Genomic DNA, 15,752 nt, shown 5'->3' with positions numbered 1-15,752 from the left:
TTTTCACCTTCTACACAGAAATTATTCTCAGAATAGTAAATATATAATAATTTTCAAAAGAGAAAAATTTAATTTGATTTCAATTTGGTATGAAAATATTTCACTCCCAGTAATCTTTATTTTTGATATATTAAAAGGAAACACAGGTTTATGTGTTCTCTGAGATGCTGAAGCAGTAAGCATTTATTTTCAGCTTATATTAGGATTCCTTGGCAAGTGGTTGCTAATGACAAATGTTTACCATTTCCCATGCTTAGAGGAAGGATTCCTTTGAGGGGCAGAATTTAAGTTGTCTCTGTAGAGAAACTGACCTTTGCAAAATGCTCTAAAGTTGATTATAAGAAGCTAGACCTGTTGACAAAATAAATAAACAAGCTTTAAATAGTAACAAGAAATTCACCAGAAAGCACGGGCAAATCAGAGCAAACTGTATATTGAATGCCAAAGAAATCTCATATTGCTGAAGAAATCAATGGGTGAGGTAAATATGAATGAAATATGACATACATTATGAGACAGAGACCCATTCATATATGGCTCTTTTCCTTCATAGTCCAATGGTTCCTTGATCCTGTTGAGCAGAAATCTATTTAGTTTGTAAAAAATGCTAATTTCTAGGCTTCTCTCATGCTTTAATTTTGACCTAGTGTGGTCTCTGAGACCACACTTTTAACATATACCATTTCAGACTCTAAGGATACTAAGTTTAAGAATAGCTGCTCTAGCCCTGACTGGAGTGGCTCAGTGGGTTGAGTGTCGGCCTGTGAACTGAAAGGTCACTGGTTTGATTCCCAGTCAGGGCACATGGCTAGGTTGTGGGCCAGGTCTCCAGCTGGGGGCCTGTGAGAGGCAACCAGTTGGTTCTCTCACATATTGATGTTTCTATCCCTTTCTTTGTCCCTCCCTTCTACTCTATCTAAAAATGAATAAATAAAATCTTTTAAAAAATTAAAAAGCCTTCATTAAAAATAAAAAAAGAATAGCTGCTCTAGCTTTGGCTTAAATTTTCTCCTAATAATTTTTGTATTTTAGGGGTAGGTTCTCAGTTGGAAAAACAGAGACATAAGGCATTGCGGTTCTTGGGGCTGTGGTTGGGGGAGGAACGCACACTGGGAACATAGAAGATAGTTTCGCTAAATGGAGAAGTAGAATTAGGCAGTGTTGGCTTGGAGGGAGTTTGGACACCGAGGGGGAAAAAAAATGATTAAACAATGCCTGGGTCAGTACTAACCACATTTATTCCTCTCAAGCATTAGAATCAAGCTCTGGCTATCCTAAGCCAAAAAAGCAATTTTACTGGAACCTTACAAAATTCATGATAGCCTGGAGAATTTGATTTGAAAAATTGGGAAAAACCAAGTCTGCTCTGGAAGGTTAGTTAATGTATGACAATGTTTATGTAGCAATAAGAGGCTGGTCCAGTCTGCCACTTCAGAGAATACCGACTCTAACTAGTGAATGACATTCATCAAAATTCAGTCTCAGGAGCCACAATGTCAACTGGCCATTTCCATGTTATATGTTATCTCCTGTCTATGCAGATATGGAATGAGAAACACCCTCCCCTTTGATATTTATGGAGCTGGGCATTACCTTTCATAAACAATACATAGAAAGGGAATTTTAACAACAGGGAGATAAGATGCTAATAGGAAGTAGGAACTTGGGTGCTAACAACAACAGCAACAAAAACAATGTCAGACATCTGCTATGGGCTCCATCAAGGATGGTCATTGGGTTGACCTATATTCCTTTCAGCTGAGTTTAATAATGATTGATGGTAGAGGATATTTTCCCTGCCTCTTTTTAATTTACCCCTCCTCCCATTTGCATTAGTACTTATTGTACATATTTCTGACATACTCTTCTTATCAGAACTTTCTCCTTTCTTGTGCTCAGAGCTTGCCAAATACAGCCATTCAGTATTTTCAATTTATAACCTACTTAGGATTCTGTAACTTTCTGAAAATATTTGAACAGATTGAATGGAACCTCACTCACTTCTTTTATTGAATGCTCTAAGCTTTTGGTAGAAGTACATTATATGAGCAAATAGTTTCCAAAAATAAATTGTCAAAATGATCAATTTTACTTCCTCAGTTATTGCAATAGCTATAGTTTTTAGCAATAGTGCAACACACTTTAAGAATAACACAACATTACACTCTATGAAAGTGTTGGTAAGCGTAAGATAAATATTCATATAAGATGTGGAACTTAACTTTAATCTTAAAGAACAAAGGAGATCTCTATTATTGAAAGAGGGTAAATCAGAATTGGGGAAGCTATGCTAATTTCTCTACTTAAATACAGAGTTGCTCTGGTTAGTATCTTTTTAATCAGGCTTTTTGGCCTTTTTTACTTTTCTTAGCCTTTTTATTGTCTTGTTCAGTAAGCTGGTTCACCCAGTAGTAATTGGAACTTCCTCTATCTTAGATTTTTTTTCCTTTCAGCTTTACCTACTTTTTTGTAGAACTTTGGAATGTTTGGTAGTCATTTGATCTACTGATGTCAGATGTGGAATACTCTGCAGGCAAGACCTTTAGTGGTAATATGTCAGGGGAACAGAGGTCTACCTAGAATCATTTTAATGATTATTAGCAGATACTACAAGCCCCTTTATCCAGAATGCATAATGTTTTTCCAGAACCTATCTCTGAAGTAGGAGCAACAGTGGAATTGATATGCCATCTTCTTCCTTCTTCCTTTTCCATTGAGAAAAAAGATCAGTCTTGGCATGGAAATCAGATGTTAAGCCCCTACTAAAATCCTCCAATGGCCTCCTATTTTACTTTCAATAGAATGAAAATTCCATACCTTGATCCACGGGGTCCTGAATGATTGGTTTCTGTCTTCTTTTCTACATCAACTTGTACCATTTTCCCCCTTCCTCACTACACTGCAACCTCACTGAACCCTCTGATTATCCAGATACCAATGTCCTTCCAAACTCAGGATTCTTATTTCTGTTGATCCCACTACCTGGAATACTCTTTCCCACGCTCTTGAAATGCTGCACCTTTATCAGGGTTTAATTCACATCGCACAACATCAGAAAATCTGCCCTGATGACTCAATCTATAGTTGTTTCTTTTTTTTACAATTTACTGCCATAGCATTCTGTTTATGTGATAGCACTTATAGCCTTGAAATTATCTTCTTTATGTATTGGTTTTTTTGTTTCTTTCCACTGAAATTTATGCTCTAAAAGGGCAGGAATCAAGTTTATCTTGATTACCATTAAATCTTTGTACCTTGAAGATCACCTGACATATAAAATATGTCGATGAATATAAATGCTTTGAATGACTAATGCTGACTCTGTAATAGATGAGACATGCTGGTGGCAATTACAGAGGGCTCACTTGTGTCACTTGTAATGGCAATGAGGAAAAATTAATTTTATGTATCTTATAAGGGTGTATTTGAGCTATAGTTAGGCCCTAGCACCAAATGCATTACAACAGCACTTGACGGTGACAGTCATCATGAGAACAACTACATTACTGAAATCCTAGAAACCAAACCTATCTCTGCCTTGTCTTTATTTATCCCACCACTGCAAAGGCCAATAGTCACTAAGAAGGAAAAGTCCTTACACTAGTATAGATTTAAGTGGGGGGTGGGGTGAGGGGATAATGCATTATGGGAAGATAAAGCAGCATTATCCTGAGCCTGTAGACATAAACAGAACAAGGGACAAAGTTAAAACTCTCTGAACAAAGTGGATATTTATTAAGGGAGCTGTAGAAAAAATATTATTTGGGAGTAAGTTTAGATTATTGTTAAGATATTGTTAGACTAAAGAGTAGACCATAAATTCAGAAGTAGAAGTAGAGAATTAATGCTATAAAGTCCTTGTGCAGAAAGGTGGCAGTGGCCCAAAGATAGCAATAATTAGGAAGAGTAACCTGTCAGTTCTATATAAAATAAATTCCAAATGGGAGGAAGAGAAGCTTGAAGGATACTTAAGATGTACAAATAACATTCCCATGCCTGTCAAGAATCTAACTGCCTTTAGTTTGATACATCTAAATTTTAATATTTGTTTGAGCTCCTTTGCCAACATAAATGATGGGATTTTATTACTTAGAGGGGAAAAAAAGCACTAGGTATTCACAACTGTACAGAGACTAGAGTAGGGGATGTGTTAGCTTAAACTGATTTCTTTTTCTTCTCTTCTTTTTCTTCCACACATTCCATCTTCCATCCTCACTGTCTCTCTTTTTAACAAGCATTTACTGTACAGAGTTTTTTTCTGACCAAAAACCGAGTTTTACTTCTGGTTTTGTGGGGCAGCTAAGAGAAGAGTTACATAATAGATAACACAACAAATCTTTAAAATTTGTTCCCTCTAACCCCTGACCCTTTTCCTCTTTCTTTGAAACCCTTCAGATTCTCTTCCCTCTTCCTGTCACCTCAATCTTCCTTCTGATCTCTTTTTCAGTGTCTCTGTCCCTTTCTTGTTTGAAGAAATTTATGAATTTGTATCTTTAACCATCAACCCTACCGTAAAACAGATAATAGACATGTTCTTGAAAAGACCCGAGGTAAGAGGAGGGTATAAATAACTAGTGTTAATTTAACACATCTAGTTGATAATTATGTGGGGGGAGCTACATTTTTAAATATGTAGAGTGTAACACCTATTTAAATATGTTATAAAAACACAAATATAATAAAGTGTAAATGCAAAGTATTTTCCAAGGGTATTTCTTTCTTTCTTTTATTTTCTTTTTCTTTCTTTCTTGTTTTATTTTATTTTTTTCCCACCCTGAACACACCCAATCTTATCTGTACAGAATTTTTAACGTGTATTCAACAAGATGCTGGATATTATGGGGATACACAAAAAGAGATCTACCGAGCCCCGAGCCCCAGCCCGGCCGCCGCCGCCAGCGCCGCTCAGAGCGCGCGCAGCCATGGCCGGAGCCCGGACCCTGCTCCCGCTCCTGCTCGGGCAGCTCCTGGCCGTGGCGCTGGTGACCGAGGCGCAGAAAATGGGGCCTCGAGGCCCCCCTGGCCCCCCAGGGCCCCCTGGGAAGCCGGGCAAGGACGGCATCGATGGAGAAGCTGGTCCTCCGGGTCTGCCTGGGCCCCCGGGACTGAAAGGGGCTTCGGGGAAGCCAGGGAAGCCAGGAGAGGCCGGGCTGCCAGGGCTGCCCGGCGTGGACGGCCTGACCGGGAGAGAAGGACCGCCTGGACTCAAGGGCACTCCCGGAGAACGGGGAAGTCTGGGCCCCCCGGGGCCACCTGGGCTTGGGGGCAAAGGACTCCCCGGACCCCCCGGAGAAGCAGGGGTCAGTGGGCTCCCAGGCGGACTCGGCCTCCGGGGTCCCCCGGGACCCTCTGGACTCCCGGGCCTGCCTGGCCCTCCCGGACCTCCTGGACCCCCTGGTCACCCAGGAGTCCTTCCCGAAGGCGCGGCTGACCTTCAGTGCCCGGCCGTCTGTCCGCCAGGGCCCCCCGGCCCCCCAGGAATGCCGGGCTTCAAGGGACCCACTGGCTACAAAGGGGAGCAAGGAGAGGTCGGCAAGGACGGCGAGAAGGGTGACCCCGGCCCGCCTGGGCCCCCCGGTCTCCCCGGCACCGTGGGGCTGCAGGGCCCGCGGGGGCTGCGAGGACTGCCAGGGCCGCTTGGGCCTCCCGGGGATCGGGGTCCCTCCCATTGGCTTCCGAGGACCCCTCGGGATCCCAGGAGCCCCCGGGAAAGCGGGTGACAGAGGCGAGGGGGGGCCCAGACGGGTTCCGGGGCCCCAAGGGCGACCTGGGCAAACCGGGTCCCAAAGGAGCCCCCGGAGTGGCCGGGCCACTTGGAGAGCCGGGCATGCCGGGCAAGGACGGCCGGGACGGCTTTGCTAGGACTGGATGGTGAGAAGGGAGAGGCGGGTCGCACTGGCGCCCCAGGAGAGAAGGGTCCCAACGGGCTGCCGGGCCTGCCTGGACGAGCAGGGTCCAAGGGTGAGAAAGGAGAGCTGGGCAAAGCTGGAGAGCTGGGTGAGGCCGGCCCCTTGGGAGAGCCCGGGGTCCCAGGGGACATGGGCGTGCCGGGCGAGCGCGGCGAGGCGGGCCACAGAGGCTCAGCGGGGGCGCTCGGTCCGCAAGGCCCTCCTGGGGCGCCTGGTATCCGAGGCTTCCAGGGCCCGAAGGGCAGCATCGGGGACACTGGCCTGCCAGGCCCCCAGGGCCTCCGAGGCGGCGGGGGCGACCGGGGCCCGGAAGGAGCCACGGGTCCCAAGGGAGACCAGGGCATCGCCGGTTCCGATGGTCTTCCCGGGGACAAAGGCGAGCCGGGACCCCGCGGCCCCGTTGGACCCAAAGGAGAGCCTGGCAGTCGAGGGGAACTGGGCCCGAGAGGCATCCAGGGTCCCAACGGCACCAGCGGCGTGGAGGGTGTGCCAGGCCCCCGCCCCCTCCCCCCCCCCCCCCGGGCCTGTGGGCTTACAGGGCGTGCAGGGCGTGCCTGGCATCACCGGAAAACCCGGGGTCCCGGGAAAAGAAGCCAGTGAGCAGCACATCAGGGAGCTGTGTGGGGGCATGATCAGTGAACAAATCGCGCAGTTGGCTGCTCACCTGCGGAAGCCGTTAGCGCCGGGAGCCATCGGGCGGCCTGGCCCTGCTGGCCCCCCCGGGCGCCCCGGGCCCCCTGGTTCCATCGGTCACCCTGGCGCTCGGGGGCCCCCTGGCTTCCGCGGCCCCACCGGTGAGCTGGGAGAGCCCGGACCCAGAGGAAACCCGGGGGACAGAGGAGACAAGGGCGCGGTCGGTGTGGGTCTGGACGGGCCTGACGGAGACCAGGGCCTGCAAGGACCGCAAGGCGTGCCTGGCGTTGGCAAAGATGGCCAAGACGGGGCCCACGGCGAGCCCGGGCCGCCCGGAGACGCGGGCCTTCCCGGAGCTGTTGGCGCGCAGGGGACCCCCGGCATCTGTGACACCGCGGCCTGCCAAGGAGCAGTGATGGGCGGGGGCGGGGAGAAGTCGGGTCCCAGAAGCTCCTAAGACACAACCCAGGCAGCAAGTGACGCTGGCTGAAGTGCTGGGCTCTGCAGCGCCCGTTGCTAAGGCCACGCCACGTCCACAGCCTTGCTGGCCTGCCCCCTCCCCCTGCGTCCTCAGTGGCAGCACCTGGTCACCTGTCCCCGCGCGTCCTCCACCAGCTGCTGAGAAGGTGGTCTCCTCGTGGGTTCCCAGCGGCCCATCTGGCAGTGACCGCGAACCTCGGAAATGGGCGCCGCGCGGTAACACCGGGCCGGCCAGGGGCCACACACAACTGGTACACGTCCCCGAGAGAAAACTGCAACCTGTTTACATGGCGTTTGTGTAAAAAGCAGTGATAACCCCAACAAAATGATCGATGAAGCCCTCAGATTCGTGACTGCCCACAGGGCCCAGCGCCCCCCGCACCAAGGTCTAGTCTGGCCCCCGGTTTCTGTACAAACTTGAAACTGTCTGAGCAACAGTATTTATTGACGGTGACTTTGCATTGCACTAAACCTGTTGGTGTTCTCTGTTGTAATAAATAAAGCCACTCGTTTGGAAAAAAAAAAAAAAAGAGATCTACAGTATGTTCAGGAATCTCGAAGGGGAAGTGATCAGTATGGGCAGGAAAAGTTGGAGAAGGATCCACTAATGTGTGACTGACCACATATCTGCTCTGACTCAGGTGCCTTTCACTTTGAGGGCAGTGGTATCTGTCTCCTCCCCCTTTGAATTTAATACCCTCAGGTCATTTTCCAGGCTGCAGAAAAGAGAAAGTCATGAAGTCACATTAACTTTTGTCCCATCTCACTCTCACTTAAATTTATTTCTCATACACAAGCCAGAGGTGTCTTTTTGTCTTCAAGATATGTTTTAATTTGCAACTACATCCTGTGGTCAGTAACACATAAGTGTATTCTTTAAAAACAAAGCCAAAAACTTTACAGGTAAAGCTGAAGTCCCATTTGATCATTAACTTCAGGAGTTTTATATGTAGCAGATTATGGGCACATTCACACTCATAAAACATTCATCATAGTGGTTTGCCTAGCATGTATGTCTTATATAAAGGAAATCTAACACTGCACATTATTTTTCAGCTTGATTTTTTTCACTCAATGTTTTGTTTTAGAAGATCTCTTGATATTGAGATGTATAAGTATGGTTCATTCATATTACTGGCTTTTTAATATTCCATGTGAATATACTGCATTTTATTAATCTAATCTATTTATGAATGCTAATGGCCTTCAAATTTTACTATTATTAAAATATTTTAGTAAGCAATTACTCATCAAAATATGCTTTATTGAGTATTTCCCAAGTGCAAGGCATTGCTCTTCTTTTTTTTTAACTTTATTTATTTATTTTTAGAGAGAGGGGCTGGGAGAGAGAGAGGAAGAGAAACATTGATTCATTGCCTCATATACCCTGAAAAATGAATCCCCAGTTGAGGCCAAACCTGCAACCCAGGCATGTATGTGTCTTGACTGGGAATCAATCCTGAGACCTTTTGCTTGGCAGGATTATGTCCGACTCACTGAGCCACACCTGTCAGGGTTGCAAGACATTGTTCTGAATGCTTAGAATATGTCAGTGAATGAAACAGACAGAAATCTCTACTTTACTGTTGTTTGCATTATAACAAGTTTGACAATAAATAATAAACAATTAAAAATAGAAGAGAATATAAGTTATGAAACAAAGAAAATCAGTATAATGTAAACAGGATAAAAGCACTAAAGTGAGAGTTTGAGTTTCTGTATTAAATAGAGTGGTCAAGGTAGGACTCTTTGAGAATATTATATTTGAAAAAAATATTGTCGGCAATAAGGAATTAGCCAAGAAGCTATTTTGGAGTAAATGGTTATAGGAAGGGAATACAAAGACCTTAAAGCAATAGAATTTCCCATGTGTTTCAAGAACATCAAGAAGGGCAAGGTGATTGAAATGGAGAAATGGAAGGAGAAAGTAGTAGAAGAAGAGGTTGAGGGAAGGGTGAAGGACACAGTGTGTATGTGACCACATAGGCCATTATAAAGATTTTGCCATTTACTCTGAATGAAATGGAAAGGTACTGAATGTTTTAAGCAGCAAGTACTTAGAGTATTATACTAGCTACCACTTATGGAATAGATCGTAGGAAGGCAAAAGCAGAAGAGCTTAGGAGGGTTCTTTTTTTTTTTTTTTTTTTTTTTTTACATACTGACTCATTTTTATTGTTTTTCTATTATAGTTGTCCCATTATTTCCCCCATTGCTCCCCTCTACCCTGCCTACCTCGCTTCCCACATTCAATCTTCATTCTGTTGTCCATGTCCATGGGTCATTCATATTAGTTCCTTGACTAGACCCTTCCCCTACATTCCCCCTTTTCTCCCTCCCCGCTCCCTCCTGGTCGCTGTCAGTCTGTTCCTTGTTTAAATGCCTCTGGTTCTATCTTGCTCATTTGCTTGCATTGTTCATCAGTTTACTGTAATAGGTGATATCATATGGTATTTGTCTTTCACTGTTTGGCTTATTTCACTAAGTATAATACTCTCCAGTTCCATCCATGTTGTCGCAAAAGGTAGGAGTTCCCTCTTTCTTTCTGCTACACAGTATTTCATTGTATAAATGTACCACAGTTTTTGGGGTTTTTTTTTTTTTTATCCACTCATTTACTTAGGAGGGTTTTGAAGTAATTCAGGCAATAGTTAATGGTATCCTGGACCAGGAAAATAGAAGTGCAGGTGTGAAGTATGTGCGAGTCTGGATATATTCTTAAAGTAGTACCAAAAGGATTTGCTAATTGATTAGTTGAGGCATAAAAAAAGGGACGAGTTAATGATGACTTTAAGAACTTGGGGCTAAATAACTGAAAGTTGTCATTTACTGGAATAAAGAAGGCTGAAAGAGGAGCAGGTTTGGAGCATCTGCTCATTTGGAAACCAGAATCCGAGATGAGGATTAAATTGCTGACTTGGGAAGTGCAAGACCAAGGCCGTGAGGATAAGAAGGAGAAAGCAAGTGAGGTAAAGCCAGATGAAAATCAAACTAAGTAATAGCTTACTAAAAGGGCTGCATCATTCAGAGCCAGGAAGAGATGCAGCAGGTAGTAAACACATGTGTTTATTCAGAAGTTTAGACTTCTAAGAAAGGTTTTCAAAGAAAAACTGCACTTCAGAATAGTTCAGAAGAAAGACAAAATTTACCTGGTCGGTTTCCTCCCATCTCTCGTTTTCCATTAGTCAAGGGAATACAATCGCAATGCTTTTCTGGATGCTATTAGGTAGTTCCTTGTTGGTCAATGAGCAAAAGAGATTCCACACCTCATTCTTTTCATTGCAGTTCAGAAGTAGATGGGGCTTGGTTTGTGGCACACGAGGGTGGAGAAGCCTTCCAGTGAGCTCAGAAAACTTGGCAAGGGCGCTGGCAAAGACAGCAGCAGTGTGGCCCCTAAGTTAGAAAGCATCTCTAAAGAAAAAGGTGGTCAAAGGAATTTGAAGAGGCACAGAAGGCTTTTGTCTAATAAAACAGTAGTTGATGAGCAGGCCACTGGATGTGTGAGGTTGTAGTTTAGGAGAGTGAGCTGGTCTATCTTGAAGTCATCTGCCTACAGATGCCATTTAAAGCCACACATTTTACATAACTAAGAAAATGAATGTAGTTGGAGAAGCTCAAAGCCTGAGCTTGGGGATACTCTGAACTGACAGGGCCAGAAAAGTGAGAAAACAACAATGGAGAATGAGGAATGAGCAAGTTATATGAAGGGAGAACAACCTAGAAGTGTTTAGAAACGGAAATACTAAGTTACAGAGTCTGCACCATTCATACTTTAATAGACATTCTCAGATTGCCCTGAAAACTGGCTGCCCCGATGTAGATAATATCACTCTATGAGAGTTTGTTTCCAGAAACGTAACCAACATTGAAATTAATTTCAATTGTTTTCCTAATTTGACAAAAGAAAAGAATGGTATCTTACTGTTCTTCCAAATTTCACTTGCTTATTTAGTGCAATTGGATAATTTAAAAATAAATTTTCAAGTCGACTGAGTTTCATTTTTTGAAGAATTATCTCTGTTTTTCTCCAGTTTTTGTATAGTTGTCTGTACTTTTCTTGTTGCCTTGTTAATGTTCTTTATGTTGTATACTCCCTTGTTTTGTGTTATCGATATATAATATTTTATTTGTATTTATATATGTTTTTCTCCCAATTTCTCTCCTTCTTGTTAACTTCGTTTATGCTCTCTTTTGTCAAATGAGTATTAGTCTTTTTGAAATAGTCACACCATTTGGTAATGTTTTCTTTTACCAAATTTACCTTTCAAAATGAGTCTATTAAAAAGACTTCCTTACCTTAATATTCTAGAGACAGTTTTCTTTATTAAAAAATGATATTTCTGTTTTACTTAGGTCTCTTCTCCAACTGAAATTTGTGTTTGAGGTAATGAATAGCAAAAATGCTTACACATATATTCTATTTATATTATATATATTTGGCCATGTGGAGAGACAGACATATTAAATAGTTAATCGTTCCAATCACTGATTTGTTATATAACTTCCAGAATACATCGAATTCCCACTTATGCATGATCTCCTTCAGAATTTTCTATGGTTTGTCTTTACTACCTTCAAGCTCTCTGATATCTTCTGTGTTGAGGGTTCCCAAGACCACCTTCAGGTTTGATGATTTGCTAGAAGGACTCAGAGAACTGAAAAAACCTGCTATACTCATGGTTATGGTTTATTACACTGAAAGGATACAGAGTAGCTGAAGCAAAGGCAAAAGGCGCAAAGGGCAGAGTCAAGGAGAAATAGGCACTAGCTTCCAGTTGTTCTTTCCCCTGGAGTCATTGATTGGACTTACTTTCTCACCAACCTATGGCAAAATGTATGAAGTATTGCCAAAGAGTGATCTCACCTGTGCTTGGTTTTGAGGCTTTTATTGGGGGTCAGTCAAGTAGGCATAGCTGATTGCCCATGGGGCTGAATTTATACTTACTTAGTTTCCAGCAACTCCAGAGGTCAAACTAATACAATTTGGCCCTGGTTCTCCACCATAAACCACACTGATGTGGCATGCCCCAAGACCTCATGTATGCAAGATGTTTTGAAAAGATGGATTTTTAAGGAACAGCCCTTTCATTTGAATGTGAAAGCTTTGCACACTCTAAGCCTGATGATTAATGCCTTACTGCACATTTTCAAACACATGTATTTTTTTCCCACTTTAAATTTTGTCCATGTCTTAGTCTTCCTTGGTGGCAAGGTTGGTTTGAAGCAAGTTAGCATGCAATTTTAATGCAGAACTCCCCCTTAGTATTTTGAAAATGGACAAAATTTATGGATGTGATGCATCTACTGAACCTGATAAAATAGTGATGAAAACGGATTTTTTTCACTTTATTGTGTTGTTTTATTCTCTGATAGCTTTCGAACTGTCTCTTTATCCTTAACACGTGGAAGCTACCCACAACATGTTCAACTGTGAAGTTTTATTTGTTCTTTTATTGTGTATTTGTTTTAATTTTGTTTGCATTAACTTTTACAGTATGCAAAATCATGCTATTATTACTTCAAATATTGGCTTAATTTTTTTCTATTACTTTATTATGAAATTCCATTTAAATAAAAACTTAAACTTTTGGATTTTTACTTTGTGCTCCTTCACTTCTCTTTGGTACTTTAGAGAGCCGACTCATTGTTCTTCATAGTTATATCCTATAAAGTGTCTGCAAGAATTGAATTTGCAAATATTAAGCAATTGTCCCCAAGAGGAATGCATACATTTTATATGTGAGAACTATTTTGTTTTTTAGCTAGGTTCATTTTGTTATTCAACCAGACTATGATTAGGTTTTTTTAATTGATTTCAATGAATTGGTTTTCCTATGATCACTAATTTCTTTTTCCACAACTATAAAATTTTGTTTTATAACTATTTACTTTTTTGTGTCATGGGTGTATTACTTTTATTTATTTCTTTGTAGGTAGTAACTATACTTATTTCAACTCCTTTTTGTTTCCATATTATCTCTATGTTATGGGTATAAATTCTTTGACTCATGAATGTGTTGCTTCCTCTTCTGGTGTTTCTCAGATGATGATGATTCTTAGTCATATGTTGATCCTATGTCCTCAGTTATGACAACTGCTGACACCATGGCCTTCAGTGTAACACCTTTTTGGTGACGTCATCAGTTTAGCTCTAGCAGTAGTGACAGCCTTTGTTCATTGCTTTTCTGATATAAGAACAATTTAATCCCATCTCTTTCTTTCAATATAACTATGTATTAATATTTATTTTTCTAAACTTGATACAATATTTGTTTTAAACTGATAAACTACAATATATTTTGAATACGAGCCAGAAATTTTGGTGTGTACGTTCAGTGTATTATTATCTCGAAACTAGGAGTGGCATGGTGGTGTTAGAACTTGATTGGGGAAATAGCCAAAGAAATAAAGTTTCTGACAGATACTGGACCATAAAAAAAAAAAAAAAAAGTGCAGGCATAACCAAACAGTATCCCAGGACAAGTGAATATATTCTCTGGATTCTGTCTCCTTCCTTTCTTCCATCTCTTGCCAGTGCCTTTTTTGGGGGGGCCAGATACAATCATAAGCCAGAGAGTGGGTGAGCCCAGGAATGCAATTCACTGAAGTATTTTAGAGCAGAGCCTAAAAGGAAAGTTAGCAGAGGAAAAGCACCACATCAAACTACTTTTAAGGACTAGTTTGCCAATATCCTGCCTTAATGCACACAATACAGTGTTTAATTGATTATGAACTTAGAACTTAGAGCCAAACTTCTTATGTTAGCCAAAATTAATGTGCTTATTAGTATAGTCTATACCTCCTAATTATGGTATTTTCTTAGCTAGTATTTTTTACTAACATCAATATCTTAATTCAGATATATATTTATATGTAAAGATATAAATTATACATATAAGTATATATTTTATTAAAAAGTGCATTTTAATAAATTCTACATACGAACATACCACGATTTTATCTAAGAAGGTTTGTATATATAAAAGCCCACTAGTTAGCTGAACATCAAGAGATTGGGGCAGAGGATGCTCCTGCTCTGACCAAAATTATTTAATTTTCTTTTCTTATTAGGCTTCCTTAGAATATCATTTAAAAAAATTTTTTTTAAGATAAGTAAGCAAAGAAGTTAAGGCAAACATTTGCCATGCTCAATAAACAATGTTCTAATGTGCTAATTGATTCTAATCTCAACAGCCAACATTAGCTATGTTAATACACCATTAGACAGAAAAATAAAAGCATCATCAGGAATACAATCTATCAATTGAATACATGAATACATCATGGTTGAATACTAGCCGGTAGGTAGTAATTAGGTAGTAACTAAGGGTACCTCAGACAGATATTGGTTGATGTATATTTAGCAGATACTATGCAATTCTTTTTTTTCAACTCTATACTTAGTAGTATATTATCTTTATGTACTGTTATTACTAACTTTACCACAACTATTAGTATGATATTATATAAAATATACAGATATTGTATCAGGAACTGGGAATATGAGGATGAAAAATCATGCCCTCAAAGAGTCAGCATATAACCATGGAAAAGACTATGTAAATGAACAATTATATGCAAAAGAATAGGTGAAGCAAAGTTTGTGAATGAAGTAGATGCCACAGAAATAAGTCGCAGAGAATGTGATTAACTGTGTCTAAGAGCTTTATAGGTTATTTAAAGAGAAGTTGTGCTCTGAACTGCATTTTGTATTTGATTCAACAGCCTCCTTCAAGATGTGTATTTATACGAGTTTGGTGGACTGGGGCATACTCAGGCAAGGGGGATGTCCCCTTTGGTTGTGCATTTCTCTTAATGCAGCTCATCTACAAGTTATGGACTCTCATTTATACTCTGATCTCTCAATTTTAAAATTCTTTATAGTAAGGTTTATAACTCCAAATCCAAATATTAGAATCAATCATGTAATGGCATTTATTGCCCTATCAACAACATCTTTTGATGATCTCTCATGTGCTAAGTGCCAGCTGTATGTACTAGTGGAAGAGACATCGATGACAGTACATTCTTCTTAAGAACATTGATAATCTAGTAAAAAGGCAGAAGATGCACAATATGATAAATATAACGGTGAGACTAATGCAACAAATAACAAAGAGATAATCATAATTAAATGTAACCATATATTACATAATAATGTGGATGGTATAATTTATATTTGTGTAATGTTTAATCACTTACACATGTTTCCTCATATTAACTTGACTTAATGTTCACAAATAGTCTCTGGGCTTGATGACGGTGTTTCTATTTCATCAATGAAGCGAAATAGGTACAGAGAAGTAATAAATATATAGGAAATAAAAGAATGAGAAAATTTAGGGTCAGGGTTTGAAAGGGAAATAGGCTATAAGATGGATTAGACTAAATGCTGTTGAGAAGAGATAGGGAAAGGCAAGTCAGGTTAATGGAAAAGAAAAGATTATAGATAAGAATATGCAGAGTGTGTTAGTGAGCAGACCAGCTTGGCTAGAACATGTGTATGGAAGAGAAATATGTACAAGTATATGAAATCTATAATATCAATGATTAGGAAAAAATGTGCAACAATAGAGAAATGATTGAATAGATTGTTTATTTATGATAAAATTCTAAGAAGTATTTTAAAATGAAGTAAATAGATAGCTGAAGTCAGAGTAATGATGAAAATAATTGAGTTTTATGTGACCATTTAAAATTAATTTATACATGTATATGGTATAAAAATCC

At 41.0% G+C, this 15,752-nt stretch overlaps 1 protein-coding gene across 1 annotated transcript; it reads left to right on the top strand.

Annotated features, from left to right (window-relative positions):
* Positions 1-4,910: 4,910 nt before the first annotated feature.
* LOC150001461 (uncharacterized) lies at positions 4,911-7,513 on the top strand. The gene is given in 5 exon segments (XM_090287162.1): positions 4,911-5,663; positions 5,665-5,730; positions 5,732-5,854; positions 5,856-6,422; positions 6,424-7,513. Coding segments are annotated over 5 exon segments (2,073 nt in total). The 5' UTR covers positions 4,911-4,922; the 3' UTR covers positions 7,000-7,513.
* Positions 7,514-15,752: the final 8,239 nt, after the last annotated feature.

Source organism: Furipterus horrens, unplaced genomic scaffold, assembly GCF_987537825.1.
Source record: "Furipterus horrens unplaced genomic scaffold, mFurHor1.1.pri manual_scaffold_9, whole genome shotgun sequence".
Classification (NCBI taxonomy): domain Eukaryota; kingdom Metazoa; phylum Chordata; class Mammalia; order Chiroptera; family Furipteridae; genus Furipterus; species Furipterus horrens.
Note: the sequence above shows the minus strand (reverse complement) of the source record. Positions and strands in the feature narration are given on the sequence as shown.